The sequence below is a fragment of the Hippopotamus amphibius genome, chromosome 7 (assembly GCF_030028045.1).
Source record: "Hippopotamus amphibius kiboko isolate mHipAmp2 chromosome 7, mHipAmp2.hap2, whole genome shotgun sequence".
Taxonomy (NCBI): Eukaryota; Metazoa; Chordata; class Mammalia; order Artiodactyla; family Hippopotamidae; genus Hippopotamus; species Hippopotamus amphibius.
Window position 1 is genome coordinate 84252400 of NC_080192.1, and position 20716 is coordinate 84273115.

Here is a 20716-nt window from a genome sequence, read left to right on the forward strand (position 1 = left end):
TGAAGGCGGCCTCGGGCTCTGTCTGGTTCCAGGGTGGGATCCTGAGCTGCGGGGGAGGGGTGAGCATGCCAGGAGCCTGCCAGCCTTGGCCCCTTCCCTGCCACGGGCCCTCGCTGAAAATCACTTTAATCTGCAGAAAAGACTGTTCAGATCGTGAGATTCAAACACTCTGTTTCCAAAGTGGAAGATGGAGGCCTTCAGGAGTGAAGTGACTCATCTGCGTGCCTGCGCTCAGCCGAGGCAAGGACATCGCCCGTGTGAATGTACCAGCTGGTGACCCTAGGCTCCCTCTGCACCCCTGAGCCAGCCTGGCCCCCCACTCAGCCCCGTGAAAAGGTCAGGGGGTGGGAGGGTGACTGGGAGTTTTGTAAAAAGGATTTGACTAAATCCTTTTGAAGGACGCAAGAAAGCTTGCTGTGTTGCGACGCAGCTTTGGGAACATTCTGTGATTGTCTCACAGAGATGGTGTGTGACCCATGAAGATGCTCTCTGTTTCTGACAGAGGACCCGTTGGGTCTCAGACTTTGGTTGAGAGCCCCCCACTGCATCTGCTCAGTGAGAGGCAGGTTGAGGGGGTGTTCAGAGGGGCTCACAGATGGGTCAGGGACTGTGTTTTTGGTGACTTTTTTCTGACTCTTTTCTGGATGGTGAATTCTGCCTTCTCACACTCTGCTCTGGTTGACTTGAACTTGAACCTCCTCAAGAGAATTGCCGAGGTCCAAGCCCTCTTGCGATGCCAGGGACCTGTGTGGGGGCCCATGTGGAGGATGCGGGGTGGGAAGTGAGCGTTTTGGAGATGGGAGTGTGGAAGGGGGGAGGAGGGTGCTCTGCTTTATCAGAGAAACTTTGCTTCCCCTGTAAGTGATTATTCATGAGATAAAATTTAAACTAAAAAGGATTCATTTCCATTAAGTTCAGAGTGCTTGCAAAACAAAATTCTTCTCTCACTGAGTGTCCTACAAGGAAATTAACAGCCTGGAAACAAACAGCTGCTCAACCATCTGCAGGCCTGAGGCCCCAGGTCTGAAAGGTGCTGCTGACAGCCCTGCGACCAACACGGCCACGAAGCCGGCATGCAGCCCTCAGCTCTGCGGAGAAGGAGTGGGCAGCTCAGGAATGCTAGCCAGCGGTCTTAGGGGCTTGATATTTAATTAGGTTTCTTTATCCCCCAGAGCCTGAAGAGGGTACTTGGAGCAAGTACACTGAGAACTGGATGGACTGAGTCAGGTGGAGGTTGGTTTTTTAGTTCTTATCCCGAATGGTAAGTGGGATACTCGTGGAAGGTGTTGCTCAACTCACAAATGTGCAGCGTCTGAGTTTTTACAATCTTACAGGAAAGTATAGTTTTCCAAAACCATGGAATGGATGTGCTTTTTAAGAATCTCATTTAGGTAATGTCGAGTGTTAAATGCAAAAACAAAACAAAACTAGTTTCAAAGCTCAGGAGGGTTCATCTCAAATGTAGCATTATCGTAAAGTGGGGAGGCTCTCAAAATCAATTGGTCGAACAACTAAACCTGAGAACTTACCAAGCAAACACACACTCTACCGCATACCTGGCCTTGTAGATGCAGTGATGAAGTATCTACATGGCTGCCCTGGGAGGGCTGTTATCTTGGGGTGGGAGGTGGGTAGAGACCCTGGTGACAGTGAGTGAAGGGTCTCTAAAGCCCTCCTGTGAGAAGGATGCCTGTGCTGAGTCCAGAGGCAGGACTCGGGGCCAGGATGCCCTGTTTATCCCGGGACCATGCTCAGCATGGGCAGTGGTTGGTGGGCCCACTGCAGGGTCTTCCAGGACCTGCAGAGTGACTGGTTTACATTTGGAAAGAACTCCTGGAAGTTTGGAGGATAGAGTAGAGGAGGGTGAGGCCAGAGGCAGAGGGATGCCTGGGAAGTGGAGAGAAACGGAGGGGCAGGGACAACAGGGACTCTTCTGAACCCGTGTCTGGTCTGTAGGGCACCTCAGAGTGGGATTGAACGAGCAGGTGAGGTCAGGGTCCCTCCCTGGGGCAGGGGGTTGATGCCCTGAGATGGGGGCTGTGTTGTGCTCACATGCATTTCTTTTTTAAAATTAATTAATTAATTAATTAATTATATTGGCTGTGTTGTGTCTTTTTTGCTGTGTGCGGGCTTTCTTTTAGTTGCGATGAGTGGGGGCTACTCTTCGTTGTGGTGCGGGGACTCCTCATTGCCGTGGCTTCTCTTGTTGCGGAGCACGGGCTCTAGGCGCATGGGCTTCAGTAGTTGCAGCACGTGGGCTCCATAGTTGTGGCTCACGGGCTCTAAAGCACAGGCTCAATCGTTGTGGCGCATGGGCTTAGTTGCTCTGTGGCATGTGGGATCTTCCTGGAGCAGGGATCGAACCCATGTCCCCTGCACTGGCAGGTGGATTCTTATCCACTGTGCCACCTAGGAAGCCCTCACATGCATTTCTGAGACTCACAGACCTTCATCGGATTCACAAAAGGTCGTGATCTGCGCTTCCCCCCTCCCAAAGGTGGAGGATGGGGTCAGAGGTTAGCCTGCAGAGCGAGGCCTGGTGTGATGCTCCCTGGACCTTCCTGTTTAGTCACTTCAACCAAGAGCACACATGTATTACAGAAGAACGTACCAGCTGAGCTGATGGCCTGAAGCTGGGAGTCAGAGCTCAGGTCCCAGGAGAGCCCGGCGGGGGAGGGGGGCAGACAGGTTCACAGAGCAGTTGGGAGTGTGCGGGGCGCCCCCTTGGCACGTCTTGTGAACCTTTGTTCACTGACAGCCACTGGGTGTTAAGGGTGGGAGCACTGCCCTTCAGAGACCGTTATGCTGCGAAATGAACATCCCTGTGTAGACACCCACGTGGGCCTCCCTCAAATGCTGACAGTTGTGTGAAATTCAAAACTCGTTTTAAATAGGCCTGATGTGCAATGCTTGCTCAATTCATAACTTTCCGTGGGAGGTGTTGAAGGAACCGCATGGGGAACAGGGACCAGAGGCATCTCCTGCCCCCAGTCTCCTTGCCCCCACGTCTCCTGCGGCCCTGTCCCCCCCGCCCTTCCCCCAACTCCCCCCACGGAGCTGCACAGGAAACTCTGTGTGTGTGGTGGGGGGCGGGGGGAGTCATCTGGCTGCGGCCTGCACCGCTAGGTGGAGGGGCTGTACCCTCCCAGAAACGAGGGGCCCCCCTCCCTGGCTGCATGGGGGGGGGCATCTGTCGCTCACTGTGTTGTCAGTTAAATGGCAGTGGTTAAAAGACCTTTGCCCGAAGCCCCAGGATTTAATTGTGTGCCGTTGTGACAAGCATCGATTTACTGAAATTTGTATTTGTCAGCGTGGCCATTTTAAAGGTCAAAGGTCAAGAATTGTTTCAGTTTGTTTTACACAACTTCTTTTTTCCTGTTCACATCCTTTTAACCTTAGACTCATCAAATACAGGATTAGTCCTACACGGTAGTGTTTCCTGTCTTGTCAGCTTTACTAGTTTCCAAGCCCTTTTTTTCTTGTCAGCAGGCTGAATTACTCTTTTAAAAGTTCTCTTTAAAAATCAATCTCTCTTATTTACATTGCCTATAGAAATAAGTCCTTTTCAATGTTGAGGCTTCTGTGTTTGCCGTGGTTACAATTAATTTGTATTTTATTCATCAGACATCTAGTCTGTTTTGATGCCTTAAGTTTAAAAAAAACAAAACAAAACAAGTTTGGTGCTTGTTTCTATGCGTTTTTCGCTTGTCATGACAAAAATATAAGAATTAGACACGTTAGGAATCCTAATTGTAAGTTTCTATTACTGTAAACTTCAACTTTTCTGTGTTTTATGTCTCAGTAGGATCCTAGAGCTTTGTACAAAAGATGTATGTAAATCTTCCAAATTTTTCCTATTTATTTTTGAATGGGCAGGGTATTCAAAGTCGGAAGACATAAAGCGGTGGTTACAGAGTAGCTGTCTTGTACTTTTCTGAGAGGCCCCCAGGGATCCAATGTTCCCAGTTTTCCGTGTATCCTTCCAGAGAGAGGAGGAGATACATCTGTAACTTGACTTTTTTTTTTTTAACATGTTTCATAACTAATTAAATCTAGCGTGATAACAAAATTACTAATATTCCCCTGCACTTTCTTTAAAAATGTGTGTTACACTTTGATGGCAGCAGTAAAAAGTTGTATTTCCATTGGGGTGGTGGGACCAGGGTTGCAGCCCTAAGGGAGCCCAGGCTGCAGTCCTGAGCCAAGGAGTGAGACCTCCCCCTTCCTTGGGTGCCTGAATATTTGAATGTATGATACACATCCTTCTGGAGAGGGAAATATATTCACTCCTTAACTCTCGGTGTAAAAAGAACTTTCAGACTCATTTCTCTGTCCTCTCATCCAGGAGGGGATTCTGGGAGGAAGATGCTGACACAGAAAGAAATTGCCGGAACCACAAAGCCAAGCTGTTGGCTGAGAGCAGGCCCGTGCTTGTGCTGGGGGGACTTGTCCTGAGAGGGGCTGAGTCAGACCCGCCTGCTGCTGGCTGGCATCTTGTGGGGCCAGGTGGCAGGACGTGACCCTATTACCTGTCCCCTGTGCTGCAGACACTCACCAGATCCCACACCCCAGGAACCAGACCCTCCATCCTGACGCGGTGGCTGCTGGGGTCAAACACACAGGGACAGCTGTAGGCGGACCATGTGCGCACCTCACCGCGGGGGGGACCGATCCCAGTGGGTGGTTGTGGGTGTAGAAAATCAAGGGATGGGGGACGGTAGAAGAAACTGCCTCCCTTTCAGTTTTGCATTTTTGAGTAACACTTAATGGGGAAGAAAGACACTTCCTTCCTTTCTGAAGAGGATTTAGAGCATAGAGGAGAGGGAGGAGCCGGCCTGCTGTCCTTCAGAATTGTGCCTTTTTTTTTTTTTTTTTTTTTTGAGGAAAATGTCCCAGCCAGCTCCTGATGACCAGGCACTTCTTGAAACCGACAGCTGCGTGTGAAGTGTCGGTGAATTTCCTGGCAAATTGAACAGGGCAGGACCCTTCTTTAGTCACTACCTTTCTGGAGCTTTTCAGCCCAGTTTTGATTCAGACGATGCTGGATCGCTTCCTGCAGGAGCGGGTGCGATTGCTCAAGGCAGTGAAGCTTTGCTTGTTGGTAACACGTGAGCACCAGGTTCCAACCCCCCCCCCCGCCCCTCCCCAGGTGCAGGCGCGGAGATACGGGCGCCCGCGGGAGGGTGTGTACCCGGGAAGCAGGAAGCGCCGGCCGCCGCCGCCCCAGGCCTCTCCCTGGGTCAGGTGTGCGCGGGACAGTCCCCCAGCCCTGGCGGCCACCCCGCCGGTGCCGGGCTCCGAGGGTCGCGGTCGGGGGTCAGGGGTCGCGGTCGGGGAGCATGACGGCTTTACAGCTGAAAGAGCTCTCGCAGTCGGGGCTCTACCGCCGGAGACGGGACCGGCCCGACAGCCTGCGGCTCCCGGGGCCTCGGGAGGAGGCGCTCAGGTGAGTAGCGCCCGCGGGGCGGCGGGGGACCCGGGCAGCCTGGACCCCGGCCGGCCGGAGGGTGAGCGGCCACGGGGCGACGGGGCTGAGCTTCCCGTCTCTTCCCCACCCTGACGTCGGCTCCCCAGACCTGCAGCCTCACTAGCCTGTAAGGGCCGGAGCCTCAGTGATGTTTAACACTGCCGGCTATCCAAGGACGCATTGCTTTGGCTTCTTAGGAGGAGTTTCAGAGGAGGTTTCCTCTGCTTTTGCGGGGTCAGGGTCGTGGGTGTTGTCTTGGGTGGGGGTCAGGGTGTTCTTTGTTATTGAAATGGATTTCACAAAGGAAGGCAGAGCAACTTTTGAACTTAACCTGGGAGGGAAGGAGACCTTTCTAACTGAAAAGGTTAGGGGTTTTCTGTTTCCACAGTTAATTTGCCTAAAACAACACATGTTTTGTTTCTCTTACAACTATTGAAATTTTTTTTTAGGTTTTAGGTTCTGAAGAGCCCCTGCGCATTAAACTATTGGTTAAACTGCTGTGTTTGCCAGTGAGAGATGGGGACTCTGTCTATGCCTTTTCCTGGCACATGTGCTGGGTCGCACTTCAGTGCATTTGTGGACCCTTCATTCATGCGTTTGAATGTTCCAGTTAGATGCTGGGAGGAATATATACATTATATACTATTGTTCTTTCTCCTATAAATTCACTTTTAGAATTTATTTTAAATTATTTAAATTTAACAGGAAAAATTGACAAGTAAACTCTTTAAATTTGTATTAAATTTGTCTACAAACTTGCTACAGGAACTGTACTTTGGGAGAGAAACATTTATTTGAGAATTTTTGACTTTACTACCATCTGAAGAGAACAAACAGTAGCATTAAAGGGCTAATATTGACACTAACTCTATTAAAATTTATTCCCTATGACATCAGGTGTCTCTTAGCCACATTCATTATATTAACTTTGAATTGACTGGATTAAACAGAATTTTAAAGCTTCAGAGTTTGACTTGTAAATTTTAAGTATGAGGTTTAGTGAGAATACTGAGCCCCCTCTTGCTGACCATGTGGGCAGGTGGGAGCGACCCCTTGAAATTTCCTCCAGTCTGCTCTTGATCCAAGAGTGAAAACTTAACAAAAATAGTTTTAATTTCACATTTGGGGCCCTAAGAAATTTACTTTAAAAGAAATAAGATATGTAAAACGACATTCAAGACCAGCCATCTTTTACTTATTTTCAGACAGTTGCAAAAGTACCCCTGAGTGAGGCTACCTGTATGTCTGAGGGGGTGGTTATCTATGTAGTTATAGTGGCCTTTGAAATAACTATGTTGTTTTCTTTTATCTGGAGTTTAAATTACAGGAGGAAGACTCGTTCTTAAGGTGTATTGTTTGTTGCCTTGGGTTGAGGAGCTGTTTTCCCACTTTTTCTGCTGTATCATTCCCTGGTAATTAGAAGAGACTTAGGTTTCTGCCATTTCTCTGTCTCTGAGTGTAGAGAAGTGACCGTTTCCTTATTTTAGGAATGCGAGCTTAGCCGGGAGAAAAGTCTTTTATTGATTTAGAGAGGCAGGGTTTTTGCCTAGTTTTGTAGGAAGCCTATTTTTTGTGTGAAATCAGGTTCCTCCGGTAATAGGAGCGGGAGGGGTGACTTTGAGGTTAGACATGCCCAGTTCAGGCCGCTGGGTCAGGCAGGTAACCTTGAGGGACCTCAGTTGGCTCCTCTTTAAAATGAGGATAAAAATCACTATTGTTATCGTCATTTATTATCTCATAAAACTCTCGCCACCAGCTTAGTGGGGGACGTTGCCCTCTGTTGAAGGGCACCTCGTGCATTACTTACTCGGCTACGGTTCATCCAGCGCCTACTGTGCACTGAAGTCGAGGCTGGGCCGAGTCAGACTCAGGGCCACCCTAGGGACACTGGGGTCTGGGCTCTGGAGAATCACCTGCAGGTGTTCCTCCCACAGCTGTCACTGGACTGAGCACCTGTGACATTGGGCATCTCGGAGTTACACAAACCCACGTGAACTCTGACCCCCTCACTCACATGACATTTTCTCCGTATATTTATGGATTCTGGCAGAAAAACGATTAGAGACTAACAGTGCTGTGCTCACTGCCAGAAAACATTTTTCTTGTAAGTTTGAATTGAAGACTGTGCTCTGAAAGAGAACACAAGTGTTTAAAGAGCACATAAGAGTTGTGAAAATGCTTCTGGCTTCAAACACGAAACTGTTGAGAACAGAGGCATGTGAAAGGCTTTCGTGAAAAATACTGCCTGTATCGATTTTTATTTTAAGGTATCCAGTACAGCCTGAAGCTTGCTCTCCTTGCTTTGTACAGTGGGGAATGTCAGCTTCCACACTTGAGGGCTGAGTCATGGCAGGTAGTTCATCTTGTTTAGACTTTGTCACAGCAGGAGAAAGTTGTGTGACGGGGGCCTCTTAGTTCTGGAACGAGTCGTTAAGTGTGGCTGGAAACTGATGTGCCTGAGAAACCCCTGGACGTCACCTTCCTTAGTGGAGGTGGACGTGAGGACTCTACGGGCAGGTGGTGTTGGTGTCACCTCCTCCTTCTGGGACAGGATGTCTGACCTCTTTCTCTGGCTATGGGCTCATTCAGTGAAGCTCTTGGAAGTTGTTCCTCACATCTTTCTGGGCATGGACCGTTCTTCCTGAAGTGCCTGATGCCTGAAAATACCATCCAAGATACACCCTGATATATATTATAAAATATTATGTATAATATTATAGTATAGTATATCATTATATTATTTACTAAGGAGTGAATATATATATGTTTATTCTCTCTGAGATTGTGCTGCCCCCATACACAGTGTTTTTGAGGAAACCTGAATGAAAACACACCTGAGCAATCCACAGCCCCTCCCCCACCCCCTTAAAAATTCTGAGAATCATCTTGGCTCTGCCTCAGACACACAGGGTCTATAACTAACTGGGGACATCTCAGAATTCAAGTCTTTGCTAACCGGGTCAGAAAGGGAGTTTAATTCAGGACCCGGGGCTGGTGAACTATGACCCTTAGGCCTAATCTGCCTATTTCTTTGAGGCCCACAAGCTCAGAATGGATTTTATATTTTTCAAATGGTTGAAAAAAATGAATATTTCAGGATATAGGAAAATTATATGAAACTCAGCATCCATAAATAAAATTTTATTGGCACACGGCAGGTATATTTGTACATGTGGTCTCTAGCGCATTCTGCCATGGTAGCCAAGCTGAGCTGTGGCCACAAAGACAGGTCCTCCGGCCCTTTGCAGTCGCCCTCTGGTCTCGAGCTCAGATATAGGACCCTTGCGTCCTCCCCTCTTGTTCCTTTAGTCTTACCCTCCTCCCCTCCTCCACCCACAGTTCTGTTTACTGCACCTGCGTGAAACCAAGGTGCATCAGAAGAGGCGTTTGAGGTTTGTGTCCCTCCATGGAGTCCACTGGGGAGGACTTGCTTGTGTTGTGCTTTCCTGCACTTTTCCTGGTAGAGCTGGGTGACCAGGACCAGAGGGGAGGTACAGAGAGAAGTAGCCTTTACTTTCTGGTTGTTAAGTACGTCCTTCTAGATATGGGATGGAGTCGTTCTCCAGCAGCAGGATGCCTTTGACTTGGTTGAGAGTAGGAAACGCAGATCAGGTCCCCATGCTGACTGAGCCCTTGCTGGGGGCCAGGCTCTGTGGTGAGAAATTTTGTGGTTCTGTTCTTAACTCAGTCCTGAAAGGGGAAAAAGGACCCAGACCATGAAGGGGCGCAGCTCCCGGCCTTGGTCCAATGTCCTGTTGGGTGGAAACTGGGCTGTCCTGGTGCCCAGGGGGCACGGAGTGGGGGTGGGGGGGTCTTTCAAACCTGTATGCTGTTTTCTGATCATTTCGGGGACCATCTCTTGACTGAAAAGCCAGTGTTTGTATTTTAGTTTTAGAAACATAGTCTATTAGACAATTAGAAGGATAAAACTGCAGCTTTGCCATTTTGTCCGTCCTCATTATTTAATGGTTCACTGAGAGATCGTTTAATCTTCCTAACAGTGAGCTCAACTGATAACAAGTATTTCTTCCCTCTGGTCCAGGGAGGTGTCAGCTGGCCAGTGTTGGTTTTTGAAAGGTAGTAGTGCCTTCTTGTGTGTGTTTAAGGGTGTAATTCACACACACACATGCGCGCGCGCGCACACACATGCACACGCACTGGACTACTATTTAGCCATGAGAAAGAAGGAAATCCTGCCGGTCCTGACAGTGTGGATGGGCTCTGATGGTGCTAAGAGAATGAGGTGGACAGAGAAAGACAGACACCTATTCTCTGTCTTATATGAGAATCTAAAACCAGAGTGGAGTGGGGTCCAGGGACTGGGGGTGGGGACCTGGGGAGGGGTGGTTTAAGGCACAGACTTGCAATTGGAGGATGAATGAGCCCTGGAGGGAGAGCTGCCACCAGCATGGCGATGGCAGTCAGCATGGCTGTGCCATGTGATGTGACGGAGGTGTCCGCTGATGCCCCAGGGTGGTCATACAGCAACATGGAAGGGTGTCACACCAGTGTCACACACAAGTGTTCCTGTCGGAATAACGGGTTTTATTACTTACTTATTTAATTTTGCTTTCTTTTGAATAATGGGTTTTACAGGCACCCCCCCCCCCCCGCCCGCCCCCCCCACACCCTTCTCACTACCCCTTTAATTGAGTCCAAGCCACAGGCCCCACCATCCTCCCTGGGCCTGGTGGCTGTCCCTGCCCAGGGTCTGCTCCTCCCTGAAGGAATGAAACCACACTGGCTTCAAGGTGCCTCTTTTATTCCAGGTTAAACCCCTTTTACTCTGAGAGAGTAACTTAAATTGATGTCCAGAGCCACACAGAGTGACACATCTACCGAAGGATGGACCCTGACCTTTTGGTTTTCCTTCTAAAGTGGTTTTGGGAAAGGCTTATTTTCTGAAGGGGAATGTTTTCCTCTCTGTCACCTAAAGTATTTCCATACAGTTGAGGAGGTATGTGCTGAAGTTAAAAATAGTGTTATTGCTTAAAGTTAGCGTGTGTCAAAGGGACAGTTGAAGGAGGTGGAGAGCCTTGGGTGAGGGTCCTATCCTGTCTCTGTGCTGCTCAGAGACCCTTGGGAGAGAACCTCGGCACAGTCAATTTGTAAATTTCCTGTCACTCATATAAAATTTTCTGAATGATTTACTATGACAATTAAATGCCAGGGTTTTAATCATTATAATTGTTTTCCTATTGGTTAAAAAAAACTTGAAGTATCAGTTATGAATCACTTATAAAAACAAAAGAAATAACAATTGGCTAAAATGTGTGCTTTACATTATTTTGGAGAGATGCTATTAAAATGAAACAGTGCTATATATTTTATATGTATTTATACATCTTGGAAACACAGCTGCTAATTGTGTATCTGGGCGACCCAGTGGCCATTCTGTGCTTAAAACAGACTTTATACACAAATATTCTCTTACATGAAATCTGCTTTTAGAAACAACCACCAAATATATTTCACAATCATTAAATATGTTTCCATTCGTATAAAACAGTGGTTGTGTTAGCTTCTCAAAGCTGCTGTAACAAGCACCACACCTAGGGAGGCTTCAGTCAGCAGAGATGTCTGTCTCAGTTCTGGAGACTCAGGGTCAGAAATCAGCGTGGCAGCTTCTCCGGACAGCCGTGGGGGGGTCCTTCCTTCCACCTCCAGCCTCTAATGTTGGCTGCAGGGCTGTGCATCCGGCTTGTGAGGCATCACCCCACCCCGGCCTCTCTCATCGCGTGGCTATGTCTCTGTGTGGCTGTGTCTCCATGTGGCATCCTCCTCAGTGTGTGTTTCTCCTCTTGTGAGGACACCAGTCACATGGGAGTCGGGCCCACCTGCTCCAGTGTGACCTCAGCTTGTGCTTTAATTACATCGGCAGAGACTCCACTTCCAATAAGGTCACATTCACAGGTACCAGCGTCAGGACGTCAACATGTCTTTTTAAGGGTCAGAATCCCACCCACAGCAGTGGTTCTTTTCGAAGGTTAAAGATCATTCCAGTGTGTAGTTTTTTAGAAACAGCGTTATTGAGATGAAATGAATGGGCCTCAGTAGATGCACAGTTTAGTATGCAGATTGGTCAGTGTTGACAAGTACACACAGTCAAGGTCATGCGCATCCTCCTCATCCCCAAGTCCCTGTCTGTGTTTATAGCCCTTTGGCATCCCTCGGCAGCCCTTGGTTGCTGTGGTTGCTCTGGATGCGTTGGCAGTTTCTGGAGTTGTGTATAAATAGAACCATTTGGTCAGAGACCCGTTGCTTTCTTTTGGCTCCTTTCACTTGGTATCATTATTCAGACTCATGTCCACGGTGCAGGAGTCAGTATCATTCATTTTACTGCTGAATCACCTTCCACTTATGGATATACCGTTTTTGTTGGTTGCCAGTTGAGTGGTGTCCAGTTCTTGGCCGTTTCAAATGAAGCTGTGTGAACATTCACGTACAAGTCCTGTGCTTTCATTTCTCTTGGGTGGAATGGCAGGGGTTGTTTGGTGGGTACACACTTAATTTCTCGAGAAATGGCTAAACTGTTTTCCAAAAAGGTTGTACCATTTTGTGTTCCTGCCAGCAGTATTTAAGGGTTCCATTTTCTCCACATCCTCACCCACACTTGGCATGGTCTATGTTTTCCAGTTTTAGCCATTCCGGGGAGTATACTGTTATCTCCTTGTGGTTTTATTTGCATTTCCCTAATGACTCAGGAGGTTGAGTATCATTTCTTGTGCTCATTTGCAATCCCTATATCTTCTTTGGCAAATTTATCATTCAGGTTTCTGCCCATCTTTTACTGGGTTATTTCTTATAGTATTTAGTTGAAACAGTGCGTTATATATTCTAGATACAAGCCCTTTGTCAGACACATATTTTGCAAATGTCTCCTACCAGTCTGTAGTTTGTCTTCTCACTTTTATAAATGTCTATTGACAAGCAGAAGTTTTTTTTTTAACTTTGATAGTTTATTGATCTTTTGCTTTATATAAAGTTTGTGCTTTTTGTGTCCTATTTAGAAAATCTTTCCCAAACCCACGGTGGATGAGATTGTTAATAAATATGTCCCATATAAATGTAAAATCATTATTTATTTACGCTGGCTTGGCCTTTCTTGGCCATTTACTGCTTTTTTGACTGTGGTGAGTCCTCACAGAAAAGAGAAAGGGCCTTGGAGACCCATGGTTGGTAATTCGGGATTTGAGCTGGGGCTTTTCCCTGTGTGTCTTGTGTTCAGAGTGTGAGCTCTGAACCACACACTTAGGCCTCACTTAGGTTTTAGGGTAAGATTTCTTACCTGGAAGGTCTGAATACACTTGATCATATCTTAAAAGTTAAAAATTTATCAAAGCTAACCTGTAATGCCTGTTGAAACAAAAATGGAATTTTTCTGCCTCATTGGTAATTCATAGATATTTACCAGAGAAAATATCTAGGTTAAAAAAAAGCTAAAACTATTACATTTTTGTGTCATAATGAATATATTACTTAAAATTAAACATTATAAGAATATCCAGCCTTTTATCTTGCCTAAAACATCATCCTCCTGCCCTGGCATCAGCATGTGGGAGAGCAGTCAGCCTGGGAAGTGGCCAGGAATTGGGGCACGTGGGGTGTTTGCTCACGTCTGAGAGTGTCTGCTGCCAACTTCGGTTCTCAGCTCTAACAGAATTTGCGGGACAAAACTGAAATTTGGCAGTGGTTTGGAAAATTTCTTCCTTCCTTCCTTCCTTTTTTTTTTTTTTTTTTTGCTGCACCTTGCAGCTTGCGGGATCTCAGTTTAGTTCCCCGACCAGGGATCAAACCAGAGCCCTTGGCAGTGAAAGTGCAGAGTGCTAACCATTGGCCCACCAGGAGTGATTAGGACCCAGTGCTTTCACTGCCAAGGACTCAGGTTCGATCCCTGATTGGGGAACAAAGATCCCATGAACCTTGAAGCACAGTCAGAAAGAAAAGAAGAGAAAACAGTCTTTCTGGAAATTTTCAGTAACATTTCCAGGGACAAGAAAATATGTTCGTTTCATGGTAAAAACTAACGTCAGTCATCTTGGCACTATTGGAGATAAACTGATGTTACGGGTATTTTAAACAATGAGGTTTTATAAAAGCATAGCCAATTTAAAAGATCAAAAATTTTCCTGGATCTGAAATCATTCTTTGTGTGGCAGTCAACAAATGCCTTTTAAGTGGATTCAACTGGAAATAGTAGGTATTCAGCAAAAATTGTACTTTTGGGTCTTCTTGATTTAATGTTGCGCTTTATTTAAAGGATATGTTGTCAGCTTTGGGTTTTCTGCTCTAGGCGTTTGTGGTTCAGTCGGCATTTGCTGAGGTCCTGGCACGTGCCAGGGATGTAAGTGGGGTGTGAGGCTGGTTGAAACGTTCGTCATCTGCTAACATAGAAGTTAATGTGTGTGGAAAACAGACAACAGAGGGATACTTAAAGACCCCGTGTTTCTGCAGGGATGCCCACGAGCTGCAGGAGCACATGCGTTAATTATCTATTGTGTGAAACAAATTACCCAGCACTTAGTGGCAGTGGAAGTTGGCAGAATTTTTGTGAAGGGCCAGATAATATATATTTCAGGCTTTGCAGCTCTTCTATCTGTGTCACAACTGCTTGGCCTATGAACATGGCTGTGGATCACGTGAGTTGAATGTGTTGCTGAATTTTATTTATAAAAGCAGCTGGGCAGCCACGTCTGACCTGTGGGCACGGATTCACTGACGGCAGGCCTGCAGTCACCATCACTGGTTACCTCCCAGTTGCTGTGGGTCAGGAATCCAGGCTCAGCTCAGGCCAGCGCCTCTGGCTGAGGGTCTCTGAGTCAGGGCCACATCTTCTCGAGGCTGGAATGGGGCAAGTGGCCCCAGAGAGGGGGCGAGAACCACAGCGTTTCATAGCCTAATCCCAGAAATGACCTTCTACCACCTCTGCTGAATTGTCTTCATTAGGAGCCCGGACTGCGGGAGGGAGGGGTTACACACAGGTGTAGATGCTGTCAAAGACAAACTACTCAGGACACCTGATAGAGAACAGGAGGGACCATCGGGATGGATGTAAGGACCCCTGCAGTGGGGCAGAGAGTTGGGGCTCAACTCCAAATCCAACAAGGAAAATGGGGATTCACAGCAAAGGAGCAGGTCGGGGTCAGTGGATGAAAAGTCACTGAGGGAACATCTGAGTGGAGAGATTTTGGCTAAACCAACCTCACAGGATTCCTGCTGAAGACAGGCCAGGGCATCAGACATCACCTGGGGTGGGGGGTGGAGGCTGAGGAACCGGTCAGATACAGAGGGCCATCTGATATGCAGATAGAGGGTTGTGGCCAAGCTGACAGCAGGATTCCTATGAAACCAGACACTCAGAAGCCAGGGCTTTGTTGGAGAGTTCAGTGGGGAGTCTTTGTGGGCACCCGGAGGTGGGGGTCCCCAGGGCTGCTGCGGGAGGTCCCAGAGGAGAAGCAGTGGGTGTGGTGAAGGGAGATGAGGTGCATGTGCCCGCCGGCTAAGCTGTCAAGTCAGCCTGGGCTCCTCTTGTTCTAGAATCTTTGCCTAGGCCTCCCGGGAGCATCATTTCCTTTCATCCTGCTCCCTGATTTCTGGTTCCATTTGTTACTTTACAGCCGGGCTTTGGCAAACTTTTGCTGAATGAAAACAAAGGAGGGGGGGGATCCAGGAAAGAAGTGGATGGGGACGTCTGCAGACAGGATGCCACGAGCTCGCAGCCGTTCTCCCGTGCCTGTTGTTAACTCCTTTGCTGGGTTGTGGGGTGGGGGTGGGGGGCTGCTGGGATGGGGACAGCAGGTGCTGGGGGCTCACAGCTGCCCCACCCACCCACCCACATGCTCCCAGGAGCCCTCGTCACCTTCCCCACCGGCGGGTGAGCGTCCCAGCTCCTCTGCTGAAGTGCAAGCCATCCAAGGCCACAGTGGTGTGGGGACCAGGCTTTCCATCACGGTGGCTTCTACCTAACAGACACGTGGTACAGGGTCACTGAGCTGCAGGAATAAATGAAGGTCATGCTACCTTGCTGTTGGCTTCGTGGTTCCTTGTGTCCCCTGGACCCATTCCCAGTTCATGTCACTCTCAGACCCTGATTTCAGGGTGAACAAGTGACGTAAGACTGGTTTCTGTTCTACAGCCTCACCTTCCTGGTGACCGCTGGGCAGTTTTCTTATTGATTTTTCTACTGTGTGAAACCTCTCCCATCATCAGTTTTCTTCACCACACCTGCTCAATGGTATAAGATTTCCCTCTCTCTCCCCCTCATGTTTGTGCACATAAACTTCATGTGGGGACACGTTTAGGTTTGCAGGAATGTCATGCAGCCAGTGCATGGCTCCTCCTTTGTTTTGGTGTAACTGAGGGCCCTCCCATCCCCCGCCGCTCCGTGGGTCTCTCCCAGCCCTTCAGGAGTTCTCCTTCCTGAGCATCTTTGAATTTTCCCACTGCTCTCGGTAACAGACAGTCCCAGAAACACTGTGACTTTGGTCTCTTCTCACCCGGGCTTTGCAGCCCAGCGTTTGATGCCCCCGTCACGCATCACTCATGAGGCCCATGTCACCTCATCAGTCTTGATTGGGGGCGGGGAGCAGGGGTGGAGGGGGAGAGCAGCAGGCTGTGCCTGACTGAGGCAGAAGAGAATTGCATTGGACACAGCTCACGTTACTCACAGAAGTGACAGAAACAGGCAGATGGAAGAGCCGGGCTCAGGGCGGGAGGGGGGCAGGGGAGGTCTGGGAGACCCCCCAGGAGGCGCCCCTGCTGAGGTCCTGGGGAGCTGGACCGAAGCGTCCTGGCAAGAGCTCAGTGCTGCCACTTGAGCTGCCTTCTGTCCCGTAAAGACACCTCGTCAGCAGTGAAGTGCTGGAGCCAGGGTCTCGGGGTCTGCAGGACGTCAGGACGGAGCCCCAGGGGCTCAGGGTCCTTGGTTCTGGTCCTTTGCTCTCTCTCAGGTGGGGCCATACCCCAGGGCACAGAATGCGGAAGGGTGGTGGGGCTGCAGCGAAGTCTCTGGGCCCCTCCTCTGCCTCCTCAGCTGTGAGGACGTCAGGGGGACAATGCAGGCAGCTCCAGAGAAGCTGTCAGGCTGAGAAGCAGCTTCCAGAGATGTGCGTGATCCCAGGTGCGTGTGCCCAGGTGCATGAGCTCAGGTGTGTGAGCCCGAATGTGGCATCCAGGTCTACATGGGATGTCAGGAGGGAAGGAAACCTGGCTCACGCAGGTGTGTGTGTGTAAGCCGTTCACCTCGGCACCATCTACACCTGCACAGTGAGTGTACAGGTGGACTTCTGGATGAGGAGGCATGGATGTTGCCCCCTGAGCCCTCATGCCATTGTCTTCCTGCCTGTGCCCAGGTGATGACCCCACAGGTGATGCCCCATCCCCGCCCTCTCTGTGCTGAGGGTGCTCACCCATCTGTATGACTCAGTGTTTTTACCATGACAGCAAAGTAAGGTTTGGATTTTGCCCTTTTGAGCTGTTCTTGTTTTTTTGTCCCTTTGCTTTTGCCAGCATCTTACTCTTAGTAACTGATTTGGTGGGTTTTTTGAATTTATCCTTTGAATACAGAATTCTTCCCTGAAAGGATAAAACTGTCCTTTGAAATAATCATGGTCATGTGTCTCCATGGTTTAGAGTATTGTCATCTGTGGAGGAGTTGAAGGGACTAGTGCTCTTACTAGAATTAAGTGCACTTCTGATGCAGCCTTGTCACTGGAGGGTTAGCCGCTCATGCTGTTCCTCAGTGCACATCGTTCTATTCGTTTGTTTGCACCATTCTCAGCATTTGTCTTTTGCTTGGCTTTCCTAGTAGATCGAGCTCTTTGAAAACTTGATTATTTTGTTCTTTCTATTTTCCCGGCTTAGTCATGTGACCTGGGCCAGGTTTGTTCTAAAGGCATTTTTGCTCTCATTTTTGCCATGAGAAGAGATTGTTTTGGTTTGCGCTTTGCCGTGCTTGGTGTGAACTCGGGACAGGGCAGGTACTGGTGGCCTCCTGCACGGACACCCCAGCGTCAGCTCAGCTTATGAGAGTATTGGAGCCCTGCAGTCAGGAAGGCTTACAGTTGCTTTTATATCATTTAAGTAATTAAATGTGAAAGACGCAGCACAGGCACCAGCTCAGCCTCCCTGAGTCCCAGAGCTTCCCCTCCACAGGCCTTTCCTTCCACATCTTCCTGGGAGGTTTGTGGCTGAGGCAGGAGGTGGACAGTGGTGCAGAGGGAAGGAGGGCAGGCGGGCGCAGGCGGACAGGCAGCCGACAGATGGCGGCCCTCAGGACAGGAGGGGAGGGGAGGGGGCAGAGGGACCTCTCCTTGGGCTTGGAGGAGCACAGGTGGGGAGTGGACCTGGACTCCCAGCAATTTTATCATGTTATCCCCCCGTTCTGCCCAGTTGCACATGCAGGTGTGGGTGTTTCCTGCTGCTGAGCGAGCCTTGTGCCTCTTACTGGATCCGGGCCCTGGGATCTGAGCGCAGCCTCGTGTATCGATCTGGGTCCAGTCGGGAAAAAATCCACACAATGATTAGAATGAGGAAGGTTCACCATAAAGATGGAGTTACTAACTCTAATGGGCTTGGATAAGAGGGGCTGCAGGAGCTGTGGGGAGGAGCAGCCCCTGCGCCACCCAGGATGCCCACTGGGCTGGGAAGAAGGGGCAGGATCTGAGCCTGCAGGGAGCCGGGAGCTGGCTGGTGCGGTGTCTCCCTGGCCCAGTGCCCCAAACTGAGCGGAGACCCTCACGATGCTGTCGAGGAGCCAGCCCACCTGCCTGCAGTTGGGTCGGGTGGGGTTGGGTCGGGTCAGGTCAGGTTGGGCGTGACCACTGCTCCTCCGGACACAGAGGCTTTCTCCCTAAGCCTGCGAACTGCCTTCAGAAACCCAGTTCACCCTGTGGGATGGGGGACCCCGTGGCGGGGAGGGGGGCTGGATCAACAAGATGAGGGGGACACGCAAGACACACGTGGCTACGGAGAGATGCCGGCCAGTGCCGGATACCAATGCTGGGGCCCCTCACAAGTCCTGCCTTTCTGGTCGCACCTAGTGAAATTTGAAGTTAATGAAAGAAGAGAAAGCTTTTAAAGTTATCCAAAAAACATGAATTTTTCAGTTCCTCCGCTTCATCTTGTCCAATATTTTCAAATGTTGCTTAATGTGCTAAAATATACATGAAAACATGTTCTGTAGTTAAAAGAAAACAACCGGCAGTGAGACCTGTGGATTAAAATTTGAAAGGATTGTTTTCCGTGGAGGGAAATGTTTCTTTCTGTCCTTTGTCCTGAAATTCTCACGACTTTTTTCATTGAGGAGGGCAGACCTCACAATCAGCTGGGTCACAAAATAATTCGGTGCTGGCTTCCTCCTCCAGCTCAGCTGAAGGTCAGCATTCAGGGAGCCGTCCCAGCTGAGTCAGAACTAAAATAAGAACATAACTGAAGGCCAGAAAGCAAGCAGTGCAGGTGGCCACCACGGCCCTATAAGGGATTTCCTTGTAAATCGGGCTTTCTCTGAAGTCAACACCCGCTAAAAATACTGTCTTTTTATATTTGAAATTTGAGACCTCAAGTTTGTCTGGTTTGGTCAGGACACAGTAGATCCCTTAAAAAGGATGCTTAGGGATGAGGCTGTGTGTTTGTAGGTCACAGCACGAGTGACAGGGAGAAGTAACCTGAGAGTGGAGGGACTACTGCGTTGCGTTTTCCCACAGAGACAGTTAAACATGCAGAGAAAAACCGCCCAACCTGTAAGAGGAATTCTGACCGAGTCCTGCTTGTTTGATTGACCATGAGGACCAGTGGGAGGGAAGCTTGGAGTCCGCTTTCAGATTCCAGCCTTCAGATTCCAGCCATGGTGACAGTTCAGGGGGTTCTTTATTGAGGGGATGAAGCCAGGCTGAGGTCATGAGGAAGACCGTTAGATGGAGCCATCTAGTCGTGGGGGTGGGGGTGGGGGGAGTCTGCCCTCCAGCCGGCCCATCCCAATCGCAGGGCTGGTCTGATGGTTGGGAAGTGGGGAGCCTGATGGGTCCTGTGGGGGAGTGTGTCCGTGTGGGGCCTGTCCCTCTGCGGGGAGGAGCAGCCTGAGATCTTCCCAAATCCCACGGCTCCCGGGCACGAAGATCAGTACAGGTGGAATGCCAGGTCAGTACAGGCGGAATCCTCACGGGAGGATCTGAGGGCTGGGAGGGCCTCGGACGGCCAGAAACTCGGGGGAAAGGGTCCAGCCTGTCCCTGTCTTCTTGAATGGCGTCCTCAGAGCTGGGAGTGTTCGATCGTCACCAGTAAAGGCGATTGTAAGCAACCACCTGCCAATGGCCCTCGCCAAGTGTGTGTGGATTTCAACAGTAGAGATCAGGTGTTAGCGGGCTGTCTCTCCGTGGCAGGAATACAGTGCGTCTTCTCTGCCATTTGTACACTTTCTGTAAGAAGCTTCACTGTGTTTGGGCTGTCGGAGGTCGGGGAGTCCAGCTAACCCCACAGAGCTGTGCAGTCGGGCCCTCCTGTCCTGGTGCCCCCACATCCCTGCATGCAGGGATGCCTGCTGCACACATCACTTGCCAGTTTTCTGCTGTTAAAGATTTGCCTTTTTCTCCTGTCAATGGAAATAATCAATAAACAGTCTATAATAGGAATAGAAAGGAATTTTTTTCTTTTTCTTTTCTTTATTTGAGCCAGACTGAGGACTCTAGCCTGGAAGACAGCCTCTCAGGTACCCTGAGGAGCTGCTCCGGAGAAGCAGCGTTTTCAGCATAGTTTTATGTTGGTGTCAGAACAAAGAACACCAAACAAGTCAAAGTTACATTCCTTCAAGGTTTAAATACAACAGACCAGCACACACACAGTGAGTCAGTGTGTTCTTGGCACCTGGGGAGGGAGTCTTACCATCGAGGGAGGACCAGCACTGGCGTCCAGGGAAGAGAGGAATTTCATCTTTATTTTAACATGGACATTCTTTATTCCTGGTCAGTGTGTACTTTTCTTTAATAATTAAAGCAGATGTGTGGTGTATGCTTGATAGGCCGCAAACAGGCATAAAATTTGAGTTAACTCATGTATAAGCCAGTGACCTCCCCAGACTTCCATGTGTGAAGGTGCCTTCCATGCCCCGTGTCCCACTGCTGCCCGGGCTGGGCCTGCACAGCAGGTGACAGGTGTGCTCCCTGATTTCCACTTGGTTGAAGGAGCTGTGCACCTGAGTCTCTTCACTCTGGCCCATTGTGGTGGATGACTTCCTTCTGTTCTGCAACCAGGAGC

At 49.3% G+C, this 20716-nt stretch overlaps 1 protein-coding gene across 7 annotated transcripts in view; it reads left to right on the forward strand.

Annotated features, from left to right (window-relative positions):
• The window catches only part of LIMS1 (LIM zinc finger domain containing 1), a 98619-nt gene that overhangs the window by 51733 nt on the left and 26170 nt on the right, over positions 1–20716 (forward strand). Inside the window, exon 1 of one of the 7 annotated variants that reach the window (XM_057743569.1) lies at positions 5164–5446. The exons of 5 other annotated variants lie outside the window; for them this stretch is intronic. In XM_057743569.1, the coding sequence (XP_057599552.1) occupies positions 5340–5446 (107 nt within the window). In that variant the 5' untranslated portion in view covers positions 5164–5339. Of the gene's footprint in view, positions 1–5163; positions 5447–20716 lie in introns of those variants that run through there. One more of the 7 variants, XM_057743570.1, reaches the window with a different exon arrangement.